The sequence below is a fragment of the Procambarus clarkii genome, chromosome 5 (genome assembly GCF_040958095.1).
Source record: "Procambarus clarkii isolate CNS0578487 chromosome 5, FALCON_Pclarkii_2.0, whole genome shotgun sequence".
NCBI lineage: Eukaryota > Metazoa > Arthropoda > Malacostraca > Decapoda > Cambaridae > Procambarus > Procambarus clarkii.
The window spans coordinates 32,435,925-32,455,486 of NC_091154.1; the positions used below are offsets into that span (position 1 = coordinate 32,435,925).

The window sequence follows — 19,562 nt, forward strand, 5'->3', positions numbered from 1 at the left end:
CCACAACGCAGGGGGCACTAAGGACTCCCCTTCAAGTACCTTGCCAAGCCACTTGGGCTCAACGGTAGAGCGACGGTCTCGCTTCATGCAGATCGGCGTTCAATCCCCGACCGTCCAAGTGGTTGGGTACAATTCCTTCCTCCCTCCCCGTCCCATCCCAATCCTTATCCTGATCCCTTCCAAGTGCTATATAGTAGTAATTGGCTTGGCGCTTTTCCTTGATAATTTTTTCCTTCCTTCAAGTACCCTGGTGAGGGCTCGCCGTGGCCACCAGCAGGAGGGAGCAGTGATGTCTTAGGTGAAGATAACAGTCACTTTTGCAAGACGAACAATGTAGTGTAAAGAATGTGTCGATGCCTGAATGGAAGTACCTGACAGACCACGAAGTAATTGTGAACGTAAACGGGAGAAAAATACAAAGACTAGATGGAAAATAGAAAAGTTAAAATTCATCATTTTATCACTTCTTGGAATCTCAAAAAGTGGCGAACACGTAAAGAACCGTACATCTTCTCTACCATTCTCCTCCGCCATTTCACTGCTTTTTCTATTTACAATTTTCTGTTGCATATGTTTACAAATCTGAATGGTGACTGCAGCGGCCAAGAGCAATGGACCCGGCTTCTGTAGGATCTGTACCGGCATGAACACTGAGACGTCACACCACCTGCGTACCATATACAAAACACAATTTTATCCTTATCGTCAGGTTAATTTAGGTTTGGTCAGGTCAAGTTCAAGTTCATGTTTATTGAGACAAGAAAGAAATACATCTCAAACGGATAGAATAGCTTAGGCTATTTCTACCCCACTAAGGCATGTCTAACACAGGTTAGGTTGTGTTAGGTTAGGCTTGGTTAGGTCAGGTTTGATTAGGCTGGGTTGGGTTTGTTTACAGAGTAGCGATGACGTGAAAGGCTACCATATTTACCTCAGGCCTTAAACCCTATTCCACTGCCTGAAATTATTATGACGGGCGGTAATAAATATTTCACACTTCAATAGGATGAAGGCCAAATTGGAACAAGATCTGACGGCAAGGCTTTTGAGTGACAATGTCATTATGCAAGAAATTATAGACACTTTAAAGAATCTGGGGGAGTTAATGGATGCTTTTCGAACCTCAAGGACTATCAATACTTCTGTCGGAATTCCGTGGTGTGCTGGATACGGTATATTGTATATTGAATGGCCACCACCGGGACCCAAATTCGAATCCTTGAAGAAAAAGGGCAGTAAAGAAGCCTCGGAGCAAAGATGCAAAAAACGAGATCTCTCCTGGGTTACACTTGTTGGGTAATGAACACCATTTTAAGGCAAGTTGAAGGACTTACTGTATTCATGAAAGAGAAAACCAATAAAATGTGTTAAAACTTTAATGTAAAAAATAAAGCACAAAGGTTGGTACTCTTACAATAATAATGAAGATTATCTAAAATTCCTTTAACTTAAAAACAAATCGGTTATGTTTCAAGCTTTATCTCATATCAGCAGTTGTTGTAGCACCAAAAATCTGATTTACAAAACCAGTACACCTTCAGCTTATGTAAGACACAACTTAACACTTCAGAAACAAACATAAAACACATTAGATAAAATTACTTCGGAAGGAAACATATAATCAACACAAAAATGTGGACTATGTCGGGTGAAACGCTTGGCAAGAAATATTAGGCTTCTTTAAACAAAACATTACAACATGGTTCAGCACCCAAACATTGAAAGATTACGCAGTACAGCAAGGTTCCCCAGCACAGCGAGGAACCCGTTACAGACGACATGCCATAATCGCCCATGAGAACCGTAACAGCACAGCACTGCATATTTGTTGCATAAGACAAATAAGATTATGATTATGTTAGATTATTTCGCGTCAAGAAGTACAAACCTTCCCCCCCACCACCCACCCACCTGGGCACCACGACTTACCTCCAACATATCAACAACAAAATTATAAATTTACAAATAATTGTTTTAGTATAAATAATTTCCAGTCGTACCAAAACAGTTTAATGCCAAGCTCTTATGTTTAAAAAATAAATTGAATCAAAATGCTGAAATAATTCAAGATACAGGAAATTTGCTAGAGTACTCGTTAACACAGGATTATAAACACTGTGTAGAACTGTATACCACTTCACGGTGTACATACACCCAGAGTTTACCTTAGTCCTGGACACTGTTCAGGACTAAAGTATACCTGATAGTTAGTCAGGTATAACTGTTGTGGAGCCCTTAATGGCTCTCCACAAGTTGATAGGCCTTAAGCCAAACATAAAGAAAAAAGAGAGAGGCTTTACAAGAATCAACAACAATAATCGGTGAATTGGGATGAATGTACTGGGGGTCGTATCTGAAATCCACGAGAAGACAAACCTCGTACATGGGCAGACAGGACTCGTATTAGAGGTGTATGAAAAGGATGATTATCTTGTGTGTGTGTGTGTGGGCGCGAGGCTTCATCTATCTACGGATCTGCTACTGTTCTTCCAACTTCTTGAGGAGTGTCTCAAGCGTGAGGTCCTCCTCGCTGAGCTGGCCCAGCACCACCTCCTGCTTCTCCGGCAGGAAGTGCGACTCCTGCAGCGTCTCCACCGTCTGGATCCACTTCCGCAGCTCCTGCAGGGAGTTCCTGGCGATCTGAAAGGGGAAGGTCAGGGGCGTTATGTCTAAGCCTTTCAGAAGTCCACTAAAGAACAGCGTCCCAGTGGGAGAATACTCTATAATATATTTCTGAGATATTCAAATTTGAAGAAAAGTCACACTCCTCAATTACAAAATAATGGTTAAAAATGTTACTGAAATAAATTTTATTTTAAAATCTCAGATTTTGATATAATTATTTAAAAAATAAAAAATAACTGAATTTGAAATAACTAAATTAAAAAATTGCTGATATTAAAATAATTAAATTAAAATCAAAATTTTTAATAATTACATTTAAAAAATGTAAGATTATGAAAAATTAGGATAATGAAATAATTAAATTAAAAAATAAGATTATGAAATAATTAATAAAAAATTAAGATTATGAAATAATTAAAATAAAAAATTATGATTATGAAATAATTAAAATAAAAAATCAGATTTTAAATTTATATTTAACAATTAATTCACATTTTGAAATAATTACAAATTTAGAATTTCAGATTTCAATACAAAAATTAAAAGGAATAAGATTTTAAATCAATCCTGATGTTCGGTGCCCCATTTTTAATCAGCTATAAAATGATAACCTTAGTCATAATAGGCCTATTGTTAGTTCATTTTTAATTTTGCATTATTTCATATATATATATATATATATATATATATATATATATATATATATATATATATATATATATATATATATATATATATATATATATGTATGTATGTATGTATATTGTACAGTATATATAATTAGTACGGTTATATAACTATTATATTAGTACGATAACGTACTAACATAACCAGTACGGTATCTGCTTGACCATGACAGATTGTTAAAAGGGGACAACACCAGTCAAGGCAAGAGACCACCTATTTGTTTTCATCAAATCAGTAAATTGACAGTAGAGAGGCGGGACCATAGAGCCAAAGCTCAACCCCCACAAGCACACCTAGCTGTGTACACCAACACACTCACACTTCCTCCTCCACCTACCTTGCAAATCTCGCCCTCGAAAGAGGAGAGAGGCTCGTGCTTGAGGCAATAGACGGTCCTATCCAGGTAGCCCTCGACCTCGTGCAGCTGCTGCTGGAAGTCGCTCTTGGTGATGGCCTTGTTCTGGAAGGCTCTGTTGGCCTGCATCAGGAGCGGCGCGTGGAGCTCGTACAGCGTCAGACCTGCGTCACGTTGGCGGGGGCTTAGTGCCGGTGTCGTCTTGTAGAGGTGTTGTGAGTGCTTTGTGGTGGTGTGGGTGTTATGGGAGAGTTGTGGGTGTGGCGAGGGTCTTGTGGACGTGCTGTGGGTGTTATGAGTGCTGTGTCGGTGCAAACTGTGGAAAGTTTTACGGAATGCTACAAAATATATGAAGGGAAATATATAAAACCTCGCTGAGATTTTAAATCTAGGGTCTGTCTATTACTTAGACTCGTGCAAGTAGCAACTTATATCTAGACACGTATCTTGATACTTTTCTAAGACGGGAAAGCGTACATACATAATAGTACAGAAAATCTATATGCTGGTCCATCACGTCATATTGGTACTTTGGGCGTAACAATTATAAGAAGTACTATCACCTCAGGAGGACGGGTCGCGTAGACACACTAGGCTCCTAGGATGAACCACCCAGCGGGTTTTCTTCCTATTGGGAGTGTTGTACATGCTGCTATGGCGGTGTGTTCACTCACAGGATGAGTGACGCTGCCCAATAAACTCGCCCCTCGGGGCCAAATTTTAAATTAAAAAAAAACTAGGCTCCTTGACCGCATTTAGGATCGAATTAGTAATGATTCATCCAGAAACTTTATGATCTTTTTGTACGTAAGTTAATGCTAAATAATGCGCAATTCATGTGGATTACAACTTAAAACATTGAAATTCCACGAGGTAAGAAGGTTCCAGCTCCTTAAAAAAAAACTAACCAGTTAAGTAATAGCGATAGTCCAAAGTGGGTACTTAAGCAAATAACACTATTTAGCTGGGGGGCAACGCCCCTAAAATAGGTTAGTCTAGATTTATTACCTTTTATTCAGTTAAATTCTCATGTGTGGTGCTAATACCAGTGCCTCATGTAGAGTGCCAAGAATTCAAGTGTGCCTAGGTCAGCACAGCCACAGCACGCTCACGCCTCCCACTACACCTCACAGCACCCTCACACCTCCCACTACACCTCACAGCACCCTCACGCCTCCCACTACACCTCACAGCACCCTCACACCTCCCACTACACCTCACAGCACCCTCACACCTCCCACTACACCTCACAGCACCCTCACGCCTCCCACTACACCTCACAGCACCCTCACGCCTCCCACTACACCTCACAGCACGCTCACACCTCCCACTACACCTCACAGCACCCTCACACCTCCCACTACACCTCACAGCACCCTCACACCTCCCACTACACCTCACAGCACCCTCACACCTCCCACTACACCTCACAGCACCTTCACACCTCCCACTACACCTCACAGCACACCCTCACGCCTCCCACTACACCTCACAGCACCCTCACACCTCCCACTACACCTCACAGCACACCCTCACGCCTCCCACTACACCTCACAGCTAAGAGCAGTCGACCCTCATCCCACACAGGCACGGTGGACTGCTCGACTTTTAACTCTCAAAAACATTCATCTGGTCTCATTCATCTATACCTGATCAACCAGGCTGTGACTCATACGTCAGGCTGCGAGCAGCCGCGTCCAACAGCCTGGTTGATCAGTCCAGCAACCAGGAGGCCTGGTCGACGACCGGGCCGCGGGGACGCTAAGCCCCGGAAGCACCTCAAGGTAACCTCCCACTCTTGTATTCACTAGTGCACAAACTGAGGCGGCCCAAGTCCCTCCAAGTACTATGAAGTATGCAGTACCATTTGCTTATTAAAGTTAAGACTTATGAGGGGGGCCTTATAACCTCCGATGCCGTAAACAAGTGTTCTCTCTGAGCCCGGGGTAAGAACATGATGCTAGAAGGACCACCAGTCGAGGACCAGCCCTCCAGCAGTAAAATGACAGAATACTGAATTTGTATTTCCCCTTTCCCTTGAGCGCACACACACACACACACACACACACACACACACACACACACACTGAATTCTATGATCAGGTGACAAAGATTAAGCAAGAAAGAGAAGGATGGGCGGACTGCATTTTTTTGGACTGTCGGAAAGCCTTTGACACAGTACCCCATAAAAGGTTGATGCATAAGCTGGAGAAACAGGCAGGAGTAACTGGTAGGGCGCTCCAGTGGATAAGGGAGTACCTAAGCAATAGGAAGCAGAGAGTTATAGTGAGGGTGAGACCTCAGAATGGCGGGAAGTCACCAGTGGAGTCCCACAGGGCTCTGTGCTTGGACCTATCCTGTTTCTGATATACGTAAATGATCTCCCAGAGGGTATAGACTCATTCCTCTCAATGTTTGCTGACGACGCCAAAATTATGAGAAGAATTAAGACAGAGGAGGACAGCTTGAGGCTACAAGAAGACCTGGACAAGCTGCAGGAATGGTCGAACAAATGGATGTTAGAGTTTAACCCAAGCAAATGTAATGTAATGAAGATAGGAGTAGGAAGCAGGAGACCAGATACAAGGTATCACTTGGGAGATGAAATACTTCAAGTGTCCGAGAGAGAGAAAGACCTGGGGGTTGATATCACGCCAGACCTGTCCCTTGAAGCTCATATCAAGAGGATAACATCAGCAGCATATGCCAGGTTGGCTAACATAAGAACGGCCTTTAGAAACTTGTGTAAGGAATCTTTCAGAACATTATATACCACATATGTCAGACCAATCCTGGAGTATGCGGCTCCAGCATGGAGTCCATATCTAGTCAAGCATAAGACTAAACTGGAAAAGGTTCAAAGGTTTGCCACCAGACTAGTACCCGAACTGAGAGGTATGAGCTACGAGGAGAGACTACGGGAATTGAACCTCACTTCGCTGGAAGACAGAGTTAGGGGGGACATGATCACCACATTCAAGATTCTCAAGGGAATCGACAGGGTTAATAAAGATAGGCTATTTAACACAAGGGGCACACGCACTAGGGGACACAGGTGGAAACTGAGTGCCGAAATGAGCTACAGAGATATTAGAAAGAACTTTTTTAGTGTGAGAGTGGTTGACAAATGGAATGCATTAGGAAGCAATGTGGTGGAGGCTGTCTCCATACACAGTTTCAAGTGTAGATATGATAGAGCCCAATAGGCTCAGGAACCTGTACACCTGTTGATTGACGGTTGAGAGGCGGGACCAAAGAGCCAGAGCTCAACCCCCGCAAGCACAACTAGGTGAGTACACACACACACACACACACACACACACACACGTACCTCTGAGCCTAGTGATGCCTGGATCGAGGACATCAAGCACCTGGAGGAGGTCCCGGCAGCAGGCCACCTTACGCACGAGGTGCGCCTCCGTCAGCTCCGGCAGAAGGTAGCCAGGCAAGCGACCGTACATCTGTAGCAACACACACATATATACACACTTCAGCCACAACACGGAATTATAGAAAAAAATATAAAATGTATTAATAAATATAAATACAGAGTATGAAAATTGTGGAACTCGTTTTTTGTTTTTCAATTAAACGGTGTAGCTCGCCAGGAAGCTCAAGTTAAAAGAAAACTGATATTTATTTATGAGGGGTAACTGCACGCTCTGCACGTGGACGGGCAGTACGTACCTATTAGTGATTAAGGGGGGGCGGGGGTAAAGGAGAACTAGGTCTTTGTGCCCGGCCTACTAGCCTTGTATCTGTTGCGTTATAATGTAACTATCCTCTTTGAATTCTTTGTCGAGTTTGGCCTGAAGTTACCTACCCTGCTGTCACCTCCCCTGTCTTTCCCCCCTCCCCACACCTACTCTCCTCACCTTATCTTTCTACGTCTGGCCTCCCCGGGGCTCTCCCTCGCGGCCGGCTTACCTGGGAGAGGGAGTGCTTCATGCCCACCAGGTGGAAGTGCTGAGGGTGTAAGACGTACTGGTACTTCTTGAAGATAGTCTCCAGCTTGATGGGGTCGTCTTCACCGGCCTGACGCAGCTCCATGTACACCATCTTGTTGAGCCTCTCCACCGTCACCGCCGACACCTACAACAGGCGTCACAGTCTTACTCTGACGGAGACTCTGTAGTAAATTATATTACTCTCGCTTCATGCAGGTCGGCGTTCAATCCCCCGACCGTCCAAGTGGTTGGGCACCATTTCATTCCACCCCCATCCCATCCCAAATCCTTATCCTGACCCCTTCCAAGTGCTATATAGTCGTAATGGCTTGGCGCTTTCCCTTGATACAGTAGTTCCTTCCTTACTTTCCTCGAGGTCGTAGCAGTCTTGAAAGTCAAAGTGTGATAACATGAGTTAATTTGGTCATTCGGACGCATAATCTAAAGTCCAATTATACAATAATTAGAAGAGACGTGAACGTCATGACTCATGTTAATTTACGAAACATGAGAACATTTGAAACTATAGAAGGTCTGTTGAGCCTTGTAAGGCAGTCACTATTAACACCTTTCTCGTTTATGGTTATTTCGGCACCTCGTCTAAGGTATGAATGGTCCACTGAAAATGAGAATTTATGCTACGAATGAATGAAATGAAAGTACCATTATTCAACAGTGTCTCCGGCTATACGGCTGGCAGGCACGGAAACTGCACAAATAATTTGTGAGAATGTTGCGAGAGGCGGAAATAATACGGCAGTCGACTCGGGATTTGTTATCGAATTAAGTGTCCCCAACCTCTAGGGGCGAGGGGAGTGGAAAAGGGGCAAGGGGGTGGAAAGGGGCGAGGGGGGGGGGGGTTTGGACACTTAAGGGTGATAAAGATGTCTCCTGGCCTGTGAGGTCGCTCATCTCGGGTCAATCTCACTGGAGGCAATATATATTTTGTGTACCAAATAAACATTATGCAAAAAAAAAATGGTTTTAGTATGTGTTGTAAGTGCGAGATGACTGTGGCCAAGCTTAAGCTCTGGGTGATGACTCTGGCCAAGCTTAAGCTCTGGGTGATGACTGTGGCCAAGCTTAAGCTCTGGGTGATGACTCTGGCCAAGCTTAAGCTCTGGGTGATGACTGTGGCCAAGCTTAAGCTCTGGGTGATGACTCTGGCCAAGCTTAAGCTCTGGGTGATGACTGTGGCCAAGCTTAAGCTCTGGGTGATGACTCTGGCCAAGCTTAAGCTCTGGGTGATGAAGCTGGTCAAACTTAACCTCTGGGTGATGACTCTGCCCAAGCTTTAGCTCAGTATGGTGAGTGTGAGTTTGTTAATTACTGTATCGTGAGTGTGATGAATGTGAGTTTGTTAATTACTGTATCGTGAGTGTGATGAATGTGAGTTGGTTAATTACTGTATCGTGAGTGTGATGAATATCGTGATCTAAATCCTTGATGTAAATGTTTTCAGAGAATGAGTAAAATCACCCAGTGAATAGGTGAATGGCGAGAGAGTAAACAGAGTAGTTAGCGCTACAGTGTGACGCAATGGAAATGAAGTAATTGTATAAAGCGGAGCGTCAGGGACACCAGGTCTTATGGGAGGGAAGTGTTGATGGTTAGCTAACAACATGAGTGACCTAACAGCGTGGTTTACCAAGAAACGAGGCGTTTTGCGCCTGGTGAGTGTCAGCTGTTTGGTAGGAAGATAAGGAAGACTGACCTTGTAGCGACACCTGTCGCAGGCCCAGGGGGCGTCGTTGGCGGGAGCGAGCGGGTCGGTGGAGAGGATGTTCCCGCCACACCCGGGCTGGGAGCACCTCAGGGCCCCGAAGTACGTCCCCAGCTCCGTGGGATCTGCGCACCTGGCACATGCGCAGTCGAAGAACTTGCCATACCTCAGGTGCTTCCTCCGCTCCGTCGTCGCCGACAGGATGTGGGTGTATGTGGCTGTCGGGAGGAACAGTTCCCGTGTTTACGTCTTGTGTATACACACGGGGGGACCCATACCATACAGTATACACAGTGCAGTCCATAGCATATGTGTATGAAGAGTGAGTACCTGAGAACAATTTGTACCATAACATACTGCAGTTCTCGACTGGTGTACAAACATTAGAATATCAGCGAACTGAATGGCTGCGGGAACTTGAACCGACTCCAACAAGACAATGAAAAAAACGAATTTACGATTTGCTTGATAGAGAAGTGCTAAACTTGATAGACGAAAGTCAAGCTCGATAGAGGAATGCTAAGCTTGAGAGAAAAATGTCAAGCTTGATAGAGGGATGTCAAGCTTGTGAGAGTGAGATAGAAAGATGAGATTACGTCACTAGCTCAAGGTGAGCAAGGTGATCAAGAGTGCTGGACACAGGTGAATATTAATAACTGGAGCTCTCGAGCTGTACCACTGAGGCCAGCACCCGGCCGCCCTGTGAGCACCACTCACGGTATCATTATCTGATGTATACACACAGTACTACACGACAGTTGTTACATGTGGTGCTGGTGTGATACATGAGCAACACACCAGTAGACTGAGGGGAGTGTAATGAGAGGCTCCTCGTCAGTAAACAATGCTAACATACAATTACACGAACACACCCAACAAATATTATACAGTTTTCTTTCGCAAACAGTGGTAGACGGTTGGAACAAGTTAAGTGAGAAGGTGGTGGAGGCCAAAACCGTCAGTAGTTTCAAAGCGTTATATGACAGTACTGGGAAGACGGGACACCACGAGCGTAGCTCTCATCCTGTAACTGTAGTTGGCATCCATCAGTCTCAGGAGACTATGGAGTTGCACTCTGGTTGTTGGTCTGGAGTGGCTTCTCCAGGGCGCAAAGCCAGGGTAGGTTGATATGGAGGAGAAGCTGTTACCCAAGCAGCAGGTCCCCCCCTCTACTGAAACTACACTTAGATAATTACACACACACACACACACACACACACACACACACACACACACACACCTGTCATCTGCTCGCCCTTCTTGATGGGTGTGGAAGCGATGACGACCATGGTCATGTCGTCCATGAGGGTGTGGTGGGTGTTGTTGACACAGAAGTGGGACATCATGGCACACAGCGGGTAGATCCCCCTCACCAGGTACTGGTCCCTCGTACCTGCCGGTCACCAGGCCCTCTGCTCGTTACCAGCTCATACACGGATCATTATGGGGTCATGACCCGTCATTACGGGGTCATAAAGGAGTCATAGCAAGTTATATGTGAGAAATATATATATTTAAACACTATTTAGCACTAAAAAAAGTAATAATATAAACAGAGACTGCGACCAGATCTTGGTCGATGAGTCGTTCAGCACGACGCATCTACCTCCCTTGGTCTTGACTCAAACTTCTTAGTCCATCAGAATACGTCTTCCCTCACCCAAGCTCCAACTTCATATAGTCAACCAGAATACCGATTTCCTCACCCAGGCTTAAACTTCCTAGCCAATCAAAAAAGGTTTTCCTCTCACTCAGGGGCCAATACTAATGTGCTCCAAAAATGTATTTTGCTGCGTATTTTTCCCTGAAAGTGAGTTGGAAGGGCCTATAAATAAACACATTGTAACACTTGAGCTGAGGATTGCGCACACTCTGCCCTCTGCTGTGTACTGTGCAAACTCTTCCACCTGCTGTGGAGGAGCAGGTGAAGGATATAGGTACTATACTATATGATCCTCTGCTTGTGACCTTGTCATATCTCCTTACAAAAAATAAATAAAATGTAATATTGAACCCCCCCCCCCCCCCGACACTGGGGGTGTCTGGGGCGAGCTGACCTGGAATGTTGCTGCGGACCTCGTGACAGTTGACGTCCAGGATCCCTGTGATGGTGTGTAGGACCTCCTCCTCCACCGGCACCTTCACCTTCTGCACCAGGTAGTCCACCACGTTCGTCTGCAGCAGTCAATATATATGTGTGTAAATCACGAAAATTAACACGTGATGAAAAATGTGACAGTGTCAAACCACGGAGGAAGAATTGAAACAGGAATTTTCTTAAGTACTTTCGTGTATTAATACATCTTCAGAAGGAATCTTCAGAAATCATTTCTTCTAAAGATATATTAATATATGAAAGAACGTAAGGAAATTCCTGTTTCAATTTTTCCTCCGTGGTCTGACACTGTCCACTGTCATATATATATATATATATATATATATATATATATATATATATATATATATATATATATATATATATATATATATATAATATATATAATATATATATATATATATATATATATATATATATATATATATATATATATATATATATATATATATATATATATATATATATATATATATATATATACATATTAGTATATTTCGGTAGCAGTCTTTCTTGTAAACATATGTTGTTGAATATGATCGGAAGGGTAAGATTAATAATTCTCATTCTCATTCCCCAGGAATCTCGTTCCCAGGACTCTATTATACCCAAGAACTCTACCATACTCGCATAATTTTACATATTCCTGGACTCTCACATACCAGAGGACTCTCACATATTCCTGGACTCTCACATATTCCTGGACTCTCACCTGTTCTCTCTCCCAGAGCTCAGTGCCACGTCTGAGGTCATTGTGGCTCTCCATGGCGATGAGGGTCTGCCACTTGTCCGGCTCCATCTTAGAGAGGCAGTAACATCTGGAGGAGGTGAGGTGATTGATGTTAACGAGGCAGTAACATCTGAAGGTGACGTAATTGACACACACACAAACACATAAATAACTGTCACACAAAATATAAAACATACACAAACACGTACACACAAACTCAGTTAATATAAAAGCAGCACCAACACATCCATTACCACGGGCTACTACACACACACACACACACTCAGTTGTTTCAAAGTGTTATACGAGAAAGAGTACTGGGAAGACGGGACACCACCAGCGTAGCTCTCATCCTCTTGCAACACTTAGGTAATTACACACACAGATACACAAATTATATTACATTTACAAAAGACTTTACCTAAGTGGACAGCACCCGCCTAAAGGTGGCTTCACTTAGTTATTAAGGAGACAACACTCACCCAAGGGGACATCATCTTAGAGAACATCACTTACCTAAGTGAGCATCACCTAAGTGCGCAACATCTACCTAGGGGAGGGGGGGGGGGGCCATTAGCTACTCAAAGGGACATCACCTACCTAAGGGAGCAGTACCTATTTAGTGGGAGGGCTAGGCAGAAGCTACCCAAGGGAACATTACCGGTCATAACCTACCAGAAGCTACCCAAGGGAGGGTAGGGGGAAAGAAGCTCCCCAAGGGGACATGACCTACCTAAGGGGAAGCATGGCCTCGTACATATACTGGGCCTCCTGGAAGTCCTGCTGGCGGGGCGTGTAGCCTGAGGCGGCGAAGGCGTTGCACTCGAGCGGGTGGTAGCCTCGCGTCTCGCACTCCGGCCCGCACAGCGGCCATCCGCACCTGTGGTAGGCAGCAGGGGCGGTAGTGAGGGTGAGGGGGGCGGTAGTGAGGGTGTGGGGGGCGTGTGGGGGTGAGGAGGGCGTTTGAGGGGCGTGTAGGGGTGTGGGGGGCGTGTGAGGGTGAGGGGGGGGTGTGAGGATGAGGGGGGGGCGTATGAGGGTGGCGTGTGGGGGGCGTGTGAGGGTGAGGGGGGCGTGTGAGGGTGAGGGGGGGCGTGTGAGGGTGAGGGGGGCGTGTGAGGGTGAGGGGAGGGGCGTGTGAGGGTGAATGGGGGGGGGGGGCGTGTTGGGGGGGGAGGCGTGTTGGGGGGGGGGGCGTGGGTGCGCCAATAGCAGCCTTTATGATATATAAATGACATACACAAAACAATAATATAATTCAATATTTCGCTTCAACATAATGGTGTCATAAACAGTAGTGACCTTCAATATGATTTGTGTTATCAACTGTCTGTCTTTGTCTTTCTGTCTATCTCTTTTACTCTGGCCTGTGTCTCGGTCTCTGTCTATCTGGCTCTCTCTCTTATAAGAATCATAACTGTCTAATGTGTGTTGGTGGTCGCGCCAGTACGAGGAGCTTAGTGGTGTGAAATACTAAAAAAAAAAAAAAACTAAGTTACCCCCTACGATAAAGGGCCATAGCTTGAGAAACCTTTGAAGCTGTGGAAGAAATTGTCTGTTTTATGCAAGTACGGACAAATTATTAACAGCGGGATTTTTTTTTTAATTTCCCGAGAGCAATGAATAATTATGTATATTACTACAAGAAAAACAAGTGTTTTGAAAATCTTGTTTTTAAAATATGAAGCTGTGTAGCTGGCCGCCAGTGCCAAAAATCATCGTGGGGGCCTGAATGACACTGACAGTGTGGCGAGACTACAGACTTCAATACAAAGTGTTATCTGTGAGCCACCCTGTGCCTCTTGGCCCCAAAGGGTATCTGTAAGTTCCTTTATCTATCACAAGTTCCTTTATCTTTCACTATATGCTTTCCTATCTACAGTCACCCACTGCCCTTGCTACCTACATAACTTATCTGCTAACCTGGATTGTACCTGGATAGGGTTCAGGGAGTTCTTCGACTCCCCACAAGTCCGGCTTGGGGCCAGGCTTGACTTATGAGAGCTTGGTCCAACAGGCTGTTGCTTCGAGCGGGTTGCAGGCCCACATACCCCGGTTGGCCCTGGACTTCTTGAAGAAAACTAAGTTTTCTCTTGAAAATTTCCACTTTTGTCTTACACAATATACCTTCTGGCCTTGACCCCTCCCTTGCTTTGTCGGATCCACTAAATCCCTCTTCCTTTCACACTGTTCCATGCATATAACCACTCTTCCATTCATCCACCAACCGTTCCATCCATCCGTTCCATCCGCCTACCGTCCCTTGCCTCACTTGGAGCACTGGTAGTCGTCCCAGGAGCCGAGGCGCCGGTAGCAGGCGAGGCACATGACGTCGGAGGTCTGCTTGGGCCCGGTCACCACGGGGTGGTCCACGAAGAGCACCTCGCCCTCCTTGATGTCCTGCGTGGCGATGGTGCACCTGGTGGAACACCCACAGGTAAGCGGACGAGGAGTGACAATAACGTGGCTGAGATATGTTGACCAAACCACACACTAGACTTGAGAATGGCCCAGGACGGACCAAAAAGAGAGAGAGAGAGAGAGAGAGAGAGAGAGAGAGAGAGAGAGAGAGAGAGAGAGAGAGAGAGAGAGAGAGAGAGAGAGAGAGAGAGAGAGAGAGAGAGAGAGAGAGAGAGAGAGAGAGAGAGAGAGAGAGAGAGAGAGAGAGAGAGAGAGAGAGAGAGCCTCAGCCTCTCAAGCGTCTGGTTCTTATGGAGACATGTAAGTAATCTTCAGAAGGGTGAGTCCCTCAAGGAGAATATATCAATGTGAGTACCTCGAGGTTAGTATATGAAGGTGAGTCCCTCAAGATGAGTGTATGAAGGTGAGTCCCTCTGGATGAGTGTATGAAGGTGAGTCCCTCAGGATGAGTGCATGAAGGTGAGTCCCTCAGGATGAGTGCATGAAGGTGAGTCCCTCAAGATAAGTGCATGAAGGTGAGTCCCTCAGGATGAGTGCATGAAGGTGAGTCCCTCAGGATGAGTACAGGTGAGTACACAGGCATCACCCACCTGCCATATGGCTCCACATATTCTATCTTCCACTTCCTCTTCTCCTTCTTATCTATGACGTGAGGCGGGGCTTTGGACTGTGGGAGATATAGTGGGTTACACGTGAGCGTGGCTTACATGTGGGCGTGGGTTACATGTGGGCGTGGGTTACATGTGGGCGTGGGTTACATGTGGGCGTGGCTTACGGGGCTTTGAGAAAATTCCTGTTTTGAATGAACAACATGTGTTATAATTCATGACTGCGTTTTTGGGGTCGACCTCTGGATGGAATGAACATAGTCTGAGGCCAGTTTTCTGTATGTTATCACTTTTGCCCTTTGTTGATGACGAGCTGGAGGATGGACAGGCTTAAAACCATCCTCGCCACAGTCCCTAAAAACCCAAACGTAATTTTTTTTGTAAATATAAATTAATTCAACTCACTCTGTTTACCTATAGACCGAGTGAAATAATATTGTTCTTGAGAAACGATTTTTAGATTCGTCAAAATAATTATTTATTTTTTAATCACACATAAATAAAAGCAAGGAAAGTGATTGTCAAAGGGTAAATACTTAGAGTACCAGAGTACAGTACCAGAGTACCAGTAAGAGTAACCAGAGTACAGTAAGATGCAGTGGCTACTCACCACACTGTACTTGAACCAGTTGTACATAACATCTATGTGGTGGGGGTCCTCCATGGTAGCCCGGAGCCGTACTGGATGTGTTTTGCGCTGCTTTAATGTTAACTGAGTTTGGGTGTGTTTTATATTTTGTGTGACAGTTATTGGTGTGTGTGTGTGTGTGTGTGTGTGTGTGTGTGTGTGTGTGTGTGTGTGTGTGTGTGTGTGTGTGTGTGTGTGTGTGTGTGTGTGTGTGTGTGTCAGCGTTGGTGTTTTCTTCACAGTAGCCTCTTCCTCTGCTCGCGTCCCCTAAACCACTCGAATGTGTTTCATTTAGCTGCAAGAGTGAGAGAAATAAATGTAACGAAACTAATAAAAGGCGTCATTAAAAACAAAAAAAAGTTTCAAGTAAGACAATGAAAGACTATGGCCTAATTTGTTTTTAATAACCCAATAAGATAACAATGGAAGGGACTGGAATTATCAGGAGAAAACGCCAAGCCATTACGACTATATAGCACTTGGAAGATGAGTCAGGATAAGGATTTGGGATGGGACGGGGGGGGAAGGGGGGGGGGGGGGGGGGAAGAATGGTGCCCAACCACTTGGACGGTCGGGGATTGAACGCCGACCTGCATGAAGCGAAACCATGACAAACAAATATCTGGAAAGTATTACCACACAAAAGAAGCTCCCTTGGCCTTGATCTGTGTCGCTGCCAGGCGAAGTCTTCAAATGAATTTTAAAAACTTTCATAAACGATTTTACTTTTTATAATTGACTTAGTTTACAAAGGTGCAAGTGTGTTATTCATTAATACAAACATTGGTAATAATACCTTATCAGTAATAATTATAATAAAGAGCAAAGCTTGGAGACTGTTATGTCGGCTACGTCTTGTTGATGCTTCTGGCAATACACTCTCCTACAACTCTGCTACTACTCGACAATCACTCATCACTGTTAAATAAATTAATAAATAAGAAAAGCTGCCCAAACAGTTCCTTTAAACATTGCATAAATGACAAAAATTACAAGCCGAAGCTGGTTTTATTTTAAGGCTGTTTTCGAGTCATATGTACTCATCTAGCTGTACTCACCTAGTTATGCTTGCCAGGGTTGAGCTCTGGCTCTTTGGTCCCACCTCTCAACTGTCAATCAACTGGTGTATAGATTCCTGAGCCTACTGGGCTCTATCATATCTACATTTGAAACTGTGTATGGAGTCAGCCTCCACCACATCACTTCCTAATGCATTCCAGCTGTTAACTACTCTGACACTGAAAAAGTTCTTTTTAACGTCCCTGTAATAAATGTGGCATATTGTGTGTATGACAACCCAGCTCACCACCGAAGCATATCACTCCAATACAGTCCCGCCCTTGACATCAGTGACATCAGCATCTGTAATCTCGACATCAGTGACTTTGGCTTCTGTGACGTCGGTTTCATGACTTTATCAAGCTATACTAGAGTGTTACTGTTCCCTATTACGGTGTATCTACACTCATAGCTGCAGCAGCTACAATAAGCATGTTAGGATGAGGCGGAGCCTAGCAACGATGATGCAGCCTCGTGCTGGAGTGTCAGAACAGTGCCAGCATCTGGGAGCTATTCTTGGCATACCTGACGGCCCAGCTGAGCCTGGCGCCACGACACGAACAGTGAGAGAGAGAGAGAGAGAGAGAGAGAGAGAGAGAGAGAGAGAGAGAGAGAGAGAGAGAGAGAGAGAGAGAGAGAGAGAGAGAGAGAGAGAGAGAGAGAGAGAGAGAGAGAGAGAAAAATCGAGACAAAATACTTAGGAAGCACTTTTCAGGGCAACTGATGGTAATTAAAGAAACAAGAGGGAATGGGAGTTATTTTATTAGAATACCGACAAGTAGAAAGGTGGGGCCCAGGAGCTAAAGATCGATCCAGCAAGCTATGTCAGGTAAGAACACTAATTATCATATATCATGTCAATTATGCTCGACATTTGGTCTTCAGCGCCATCACTGTGAGGAGACATTGACATCCAACATAAACGTCATGAACATTCTATAATTTAACACTAACTGTCAGAAGAACTGGGCCTTATCTTCGCCATTGTGAACATCACTGAGCCTTTCATCACCACTGGTATATACAATGGGTCCTCAGTGAATCATTATCATAAACACTGTACCTTCAACATGGTTAAATGGTGTCACAAACACTGCTCCCTCGACGCCTTAAGTATGGACCCTGATGGGCAAGCATCACCGGTCCCTGATGCCCTCAACCTAAGAATCCTCAACATCATCGACACGGGCCTCTCTTTTAGCACTATCACCACCACGAGGCTGTCGTCCCGGGGAGGTGGAGACGTACCTGCTCTAGGTGGAAGGTATGGGCAGACTGGCGCTCACCTGGCACGGGGTATGGGGTGTCCTCTGACACTGTTGGCACCAGACTCCACAACATCCGCCATCTCCCTCACACTTCCCACGTCCACGACACCTCGTCTGCTTAGAGTCTGTAGTTTCTGTGGAATTTTGTTATCTAATAGCCAGAACGCACTACTTGGCCTACTATGCAAGGTTCGGTTTGCCTAAATATTTTCCTATTTGTTTTTCTTATGAGATAAAGCTTTCTATTGTATTATATATGATAATTGTTTTAATTTGAGTTAAAACCAACATAGTAATATTAATTCAAATAAACTAATTATATTTTTTAAATAACGAAAATCAGTCTATTAGGCAAATCGGGCCTTGCATAGTAGGCCTAGAAGTGTATTCTGGCTACTAGGTCATTAGGCTCGTCATATTAAAAATATTTTTTATGAACACATGTAAGTACCTCTGCATGTATGCCGCTACACTAGGCTGCATGAAGGGAGTTAAATGTCAAAAGCTAGTTATATGTCAAGTGATGCTTTTCCTTCTCGTTATGTCGATCTGATCCATTGCGAATGGATTATCACTATCTGATATGATTTCAGGTAGTCTGATTGCCTGTAAACGTGTTGGTAACTGTTCTACTTGTAGTTCTGATTATCGCAGCTCATTGGATGCTCGTGATAAGAATTCTTCCAATAATTTTTGTGCAGTGCTGGAGAAGATAGGAGAAGCAGGCGATTGTCATGCCTTGCAAATTGATGTAGATAAAATAAGTGCTTGAAGCGTAAAGTGGCAAATCGAAGTTGGGTAGAGGTGGGTGTTGTGTGACACCCACTGTGTGGTGGTGGGTGTTGTGTGACACCCACTGTGTGGTGGTGGGTGTTGTGTGACACCCACTGTGTGGTGGTGGGTGTTGTGTGACACCCACTGTGTGGTGGTGGGTGTTGTGTGGCACCCACTGTGTGGTGGTGGGTGTTGTGTGGCACCTACTGTGTGGTGGTGGGTGTTGTGTGGCACCCATTGTGGGCTGCTGGGTGTTGTGTGGCACCCACTGTGTGGTGGTGGGTGTTGTGTGGTGGTGGGTGTTGTGTGGCACCCACTGTGTGGTGGTGGGTGTTGTGTGGCACCCACTGTGTGGTGGTGGGTGTTGTGTGGCACCCACTGTGTGGTGGTGGGTGTTGTGTGGCACCCACTGTGTGGTGGTGGGTGTTGTGTGGCACCCACTGTGTGGTGGTGGGTGTTGTGTGGCACCCATTGTGGGCTGCTGGGTGTTGTGTGACACTCACTGTGTGGTGGTGGGTGTTGTGTGACACCCACTGTGTGGTGGTGGGTGTTGTGTGACACCCACTGTGTGGTGGTGGGTGTTGTGTGACACCCACTGTGTGGTGGTGGGTGTTGTGTGGC

At 45.0% G+C, this 19,562-nt stretch overlaps 1 protein-coding gene across 5 annotated transcripts; it reads right to left on the reverse strand.

The window, feature by feature from the left end:
* Positions 1-1,360: 1,360 nt before the first annotated feature.
* LOC123762159 (SET domain-containing protein SmydA-8) lies at positions 1,361-18,316 on the reverse strand. Of its 5 annotated transcripts, none has more exons than XM_045748546.2 (14): positions 18,186-18,316; positions 16,637-16,758; positions 15,823-16,135; positions 15,195-15,271; positions 14,456-14,602; positions 12,917-13,063; positions 12,166-12,271; positions 11,395-11,512; positions 10,578-10,730; positions 9,329-9,555; positions 7,595-7,759; positions 6,999-7,128; positions 3,650-3,831; positions 1,361-2,640 (listed from the first exon to the last, which is right to left on the reverse strand). In XM_045748546.2, exons 3-14 carry the CDS (start codon positions 15,874-15,876, stop codon positions 2,479-2,481), a joined length of 1,668 nt encoding a protein of 555 aa, XP_045604502.1. In that variant the 5' UTR covers positions 15,877-16,135; positions 16,637-16,758; positions 18,186-18,316; the 3' UTR covers positions 1,361-2,478. The 5 variants fall into 5 exon arrangements, with proteins under 5 accessions (XP_045604502.1, XP_045604494.1, XP_045604517.1 ...); XM_045748538.2 differs by having other exon boundaries at positions 18,148-18,266; XM_045748561.2 differs by lacking the exon at positions 18,186-18,316 and adding an exon at positions 17,854-18,111.
* Positions 18,317-19,562: the final 1,246 nt, after the last annotated feature.

Excerpts from the sequence above, each read along its gene's own strand:
- LOC123762159 (XM_045748546.2), bottom strand. The coding sequence starts at position 15,876 with ATGGAGGACCCCCACCACATAGATGTTATGTACAACTGGTTCAAGTAC. Across the intron at positions 3,832-6,998 it reads AGGCATCACTAGGCTCAGAG|GTCTGACGCTGTACGAGCTC; the intron begins GTACGTGTGTGT and ends AACGTGACGCAG. Across the intron at positions 2,641-3,649 it reads TCGAGGGCGAGATTTGCAAG|ATCGCCAGGAACTCCCTGCA; the intron begins GTAGGTGGAGGA and ends TTCCCCTTTCAG.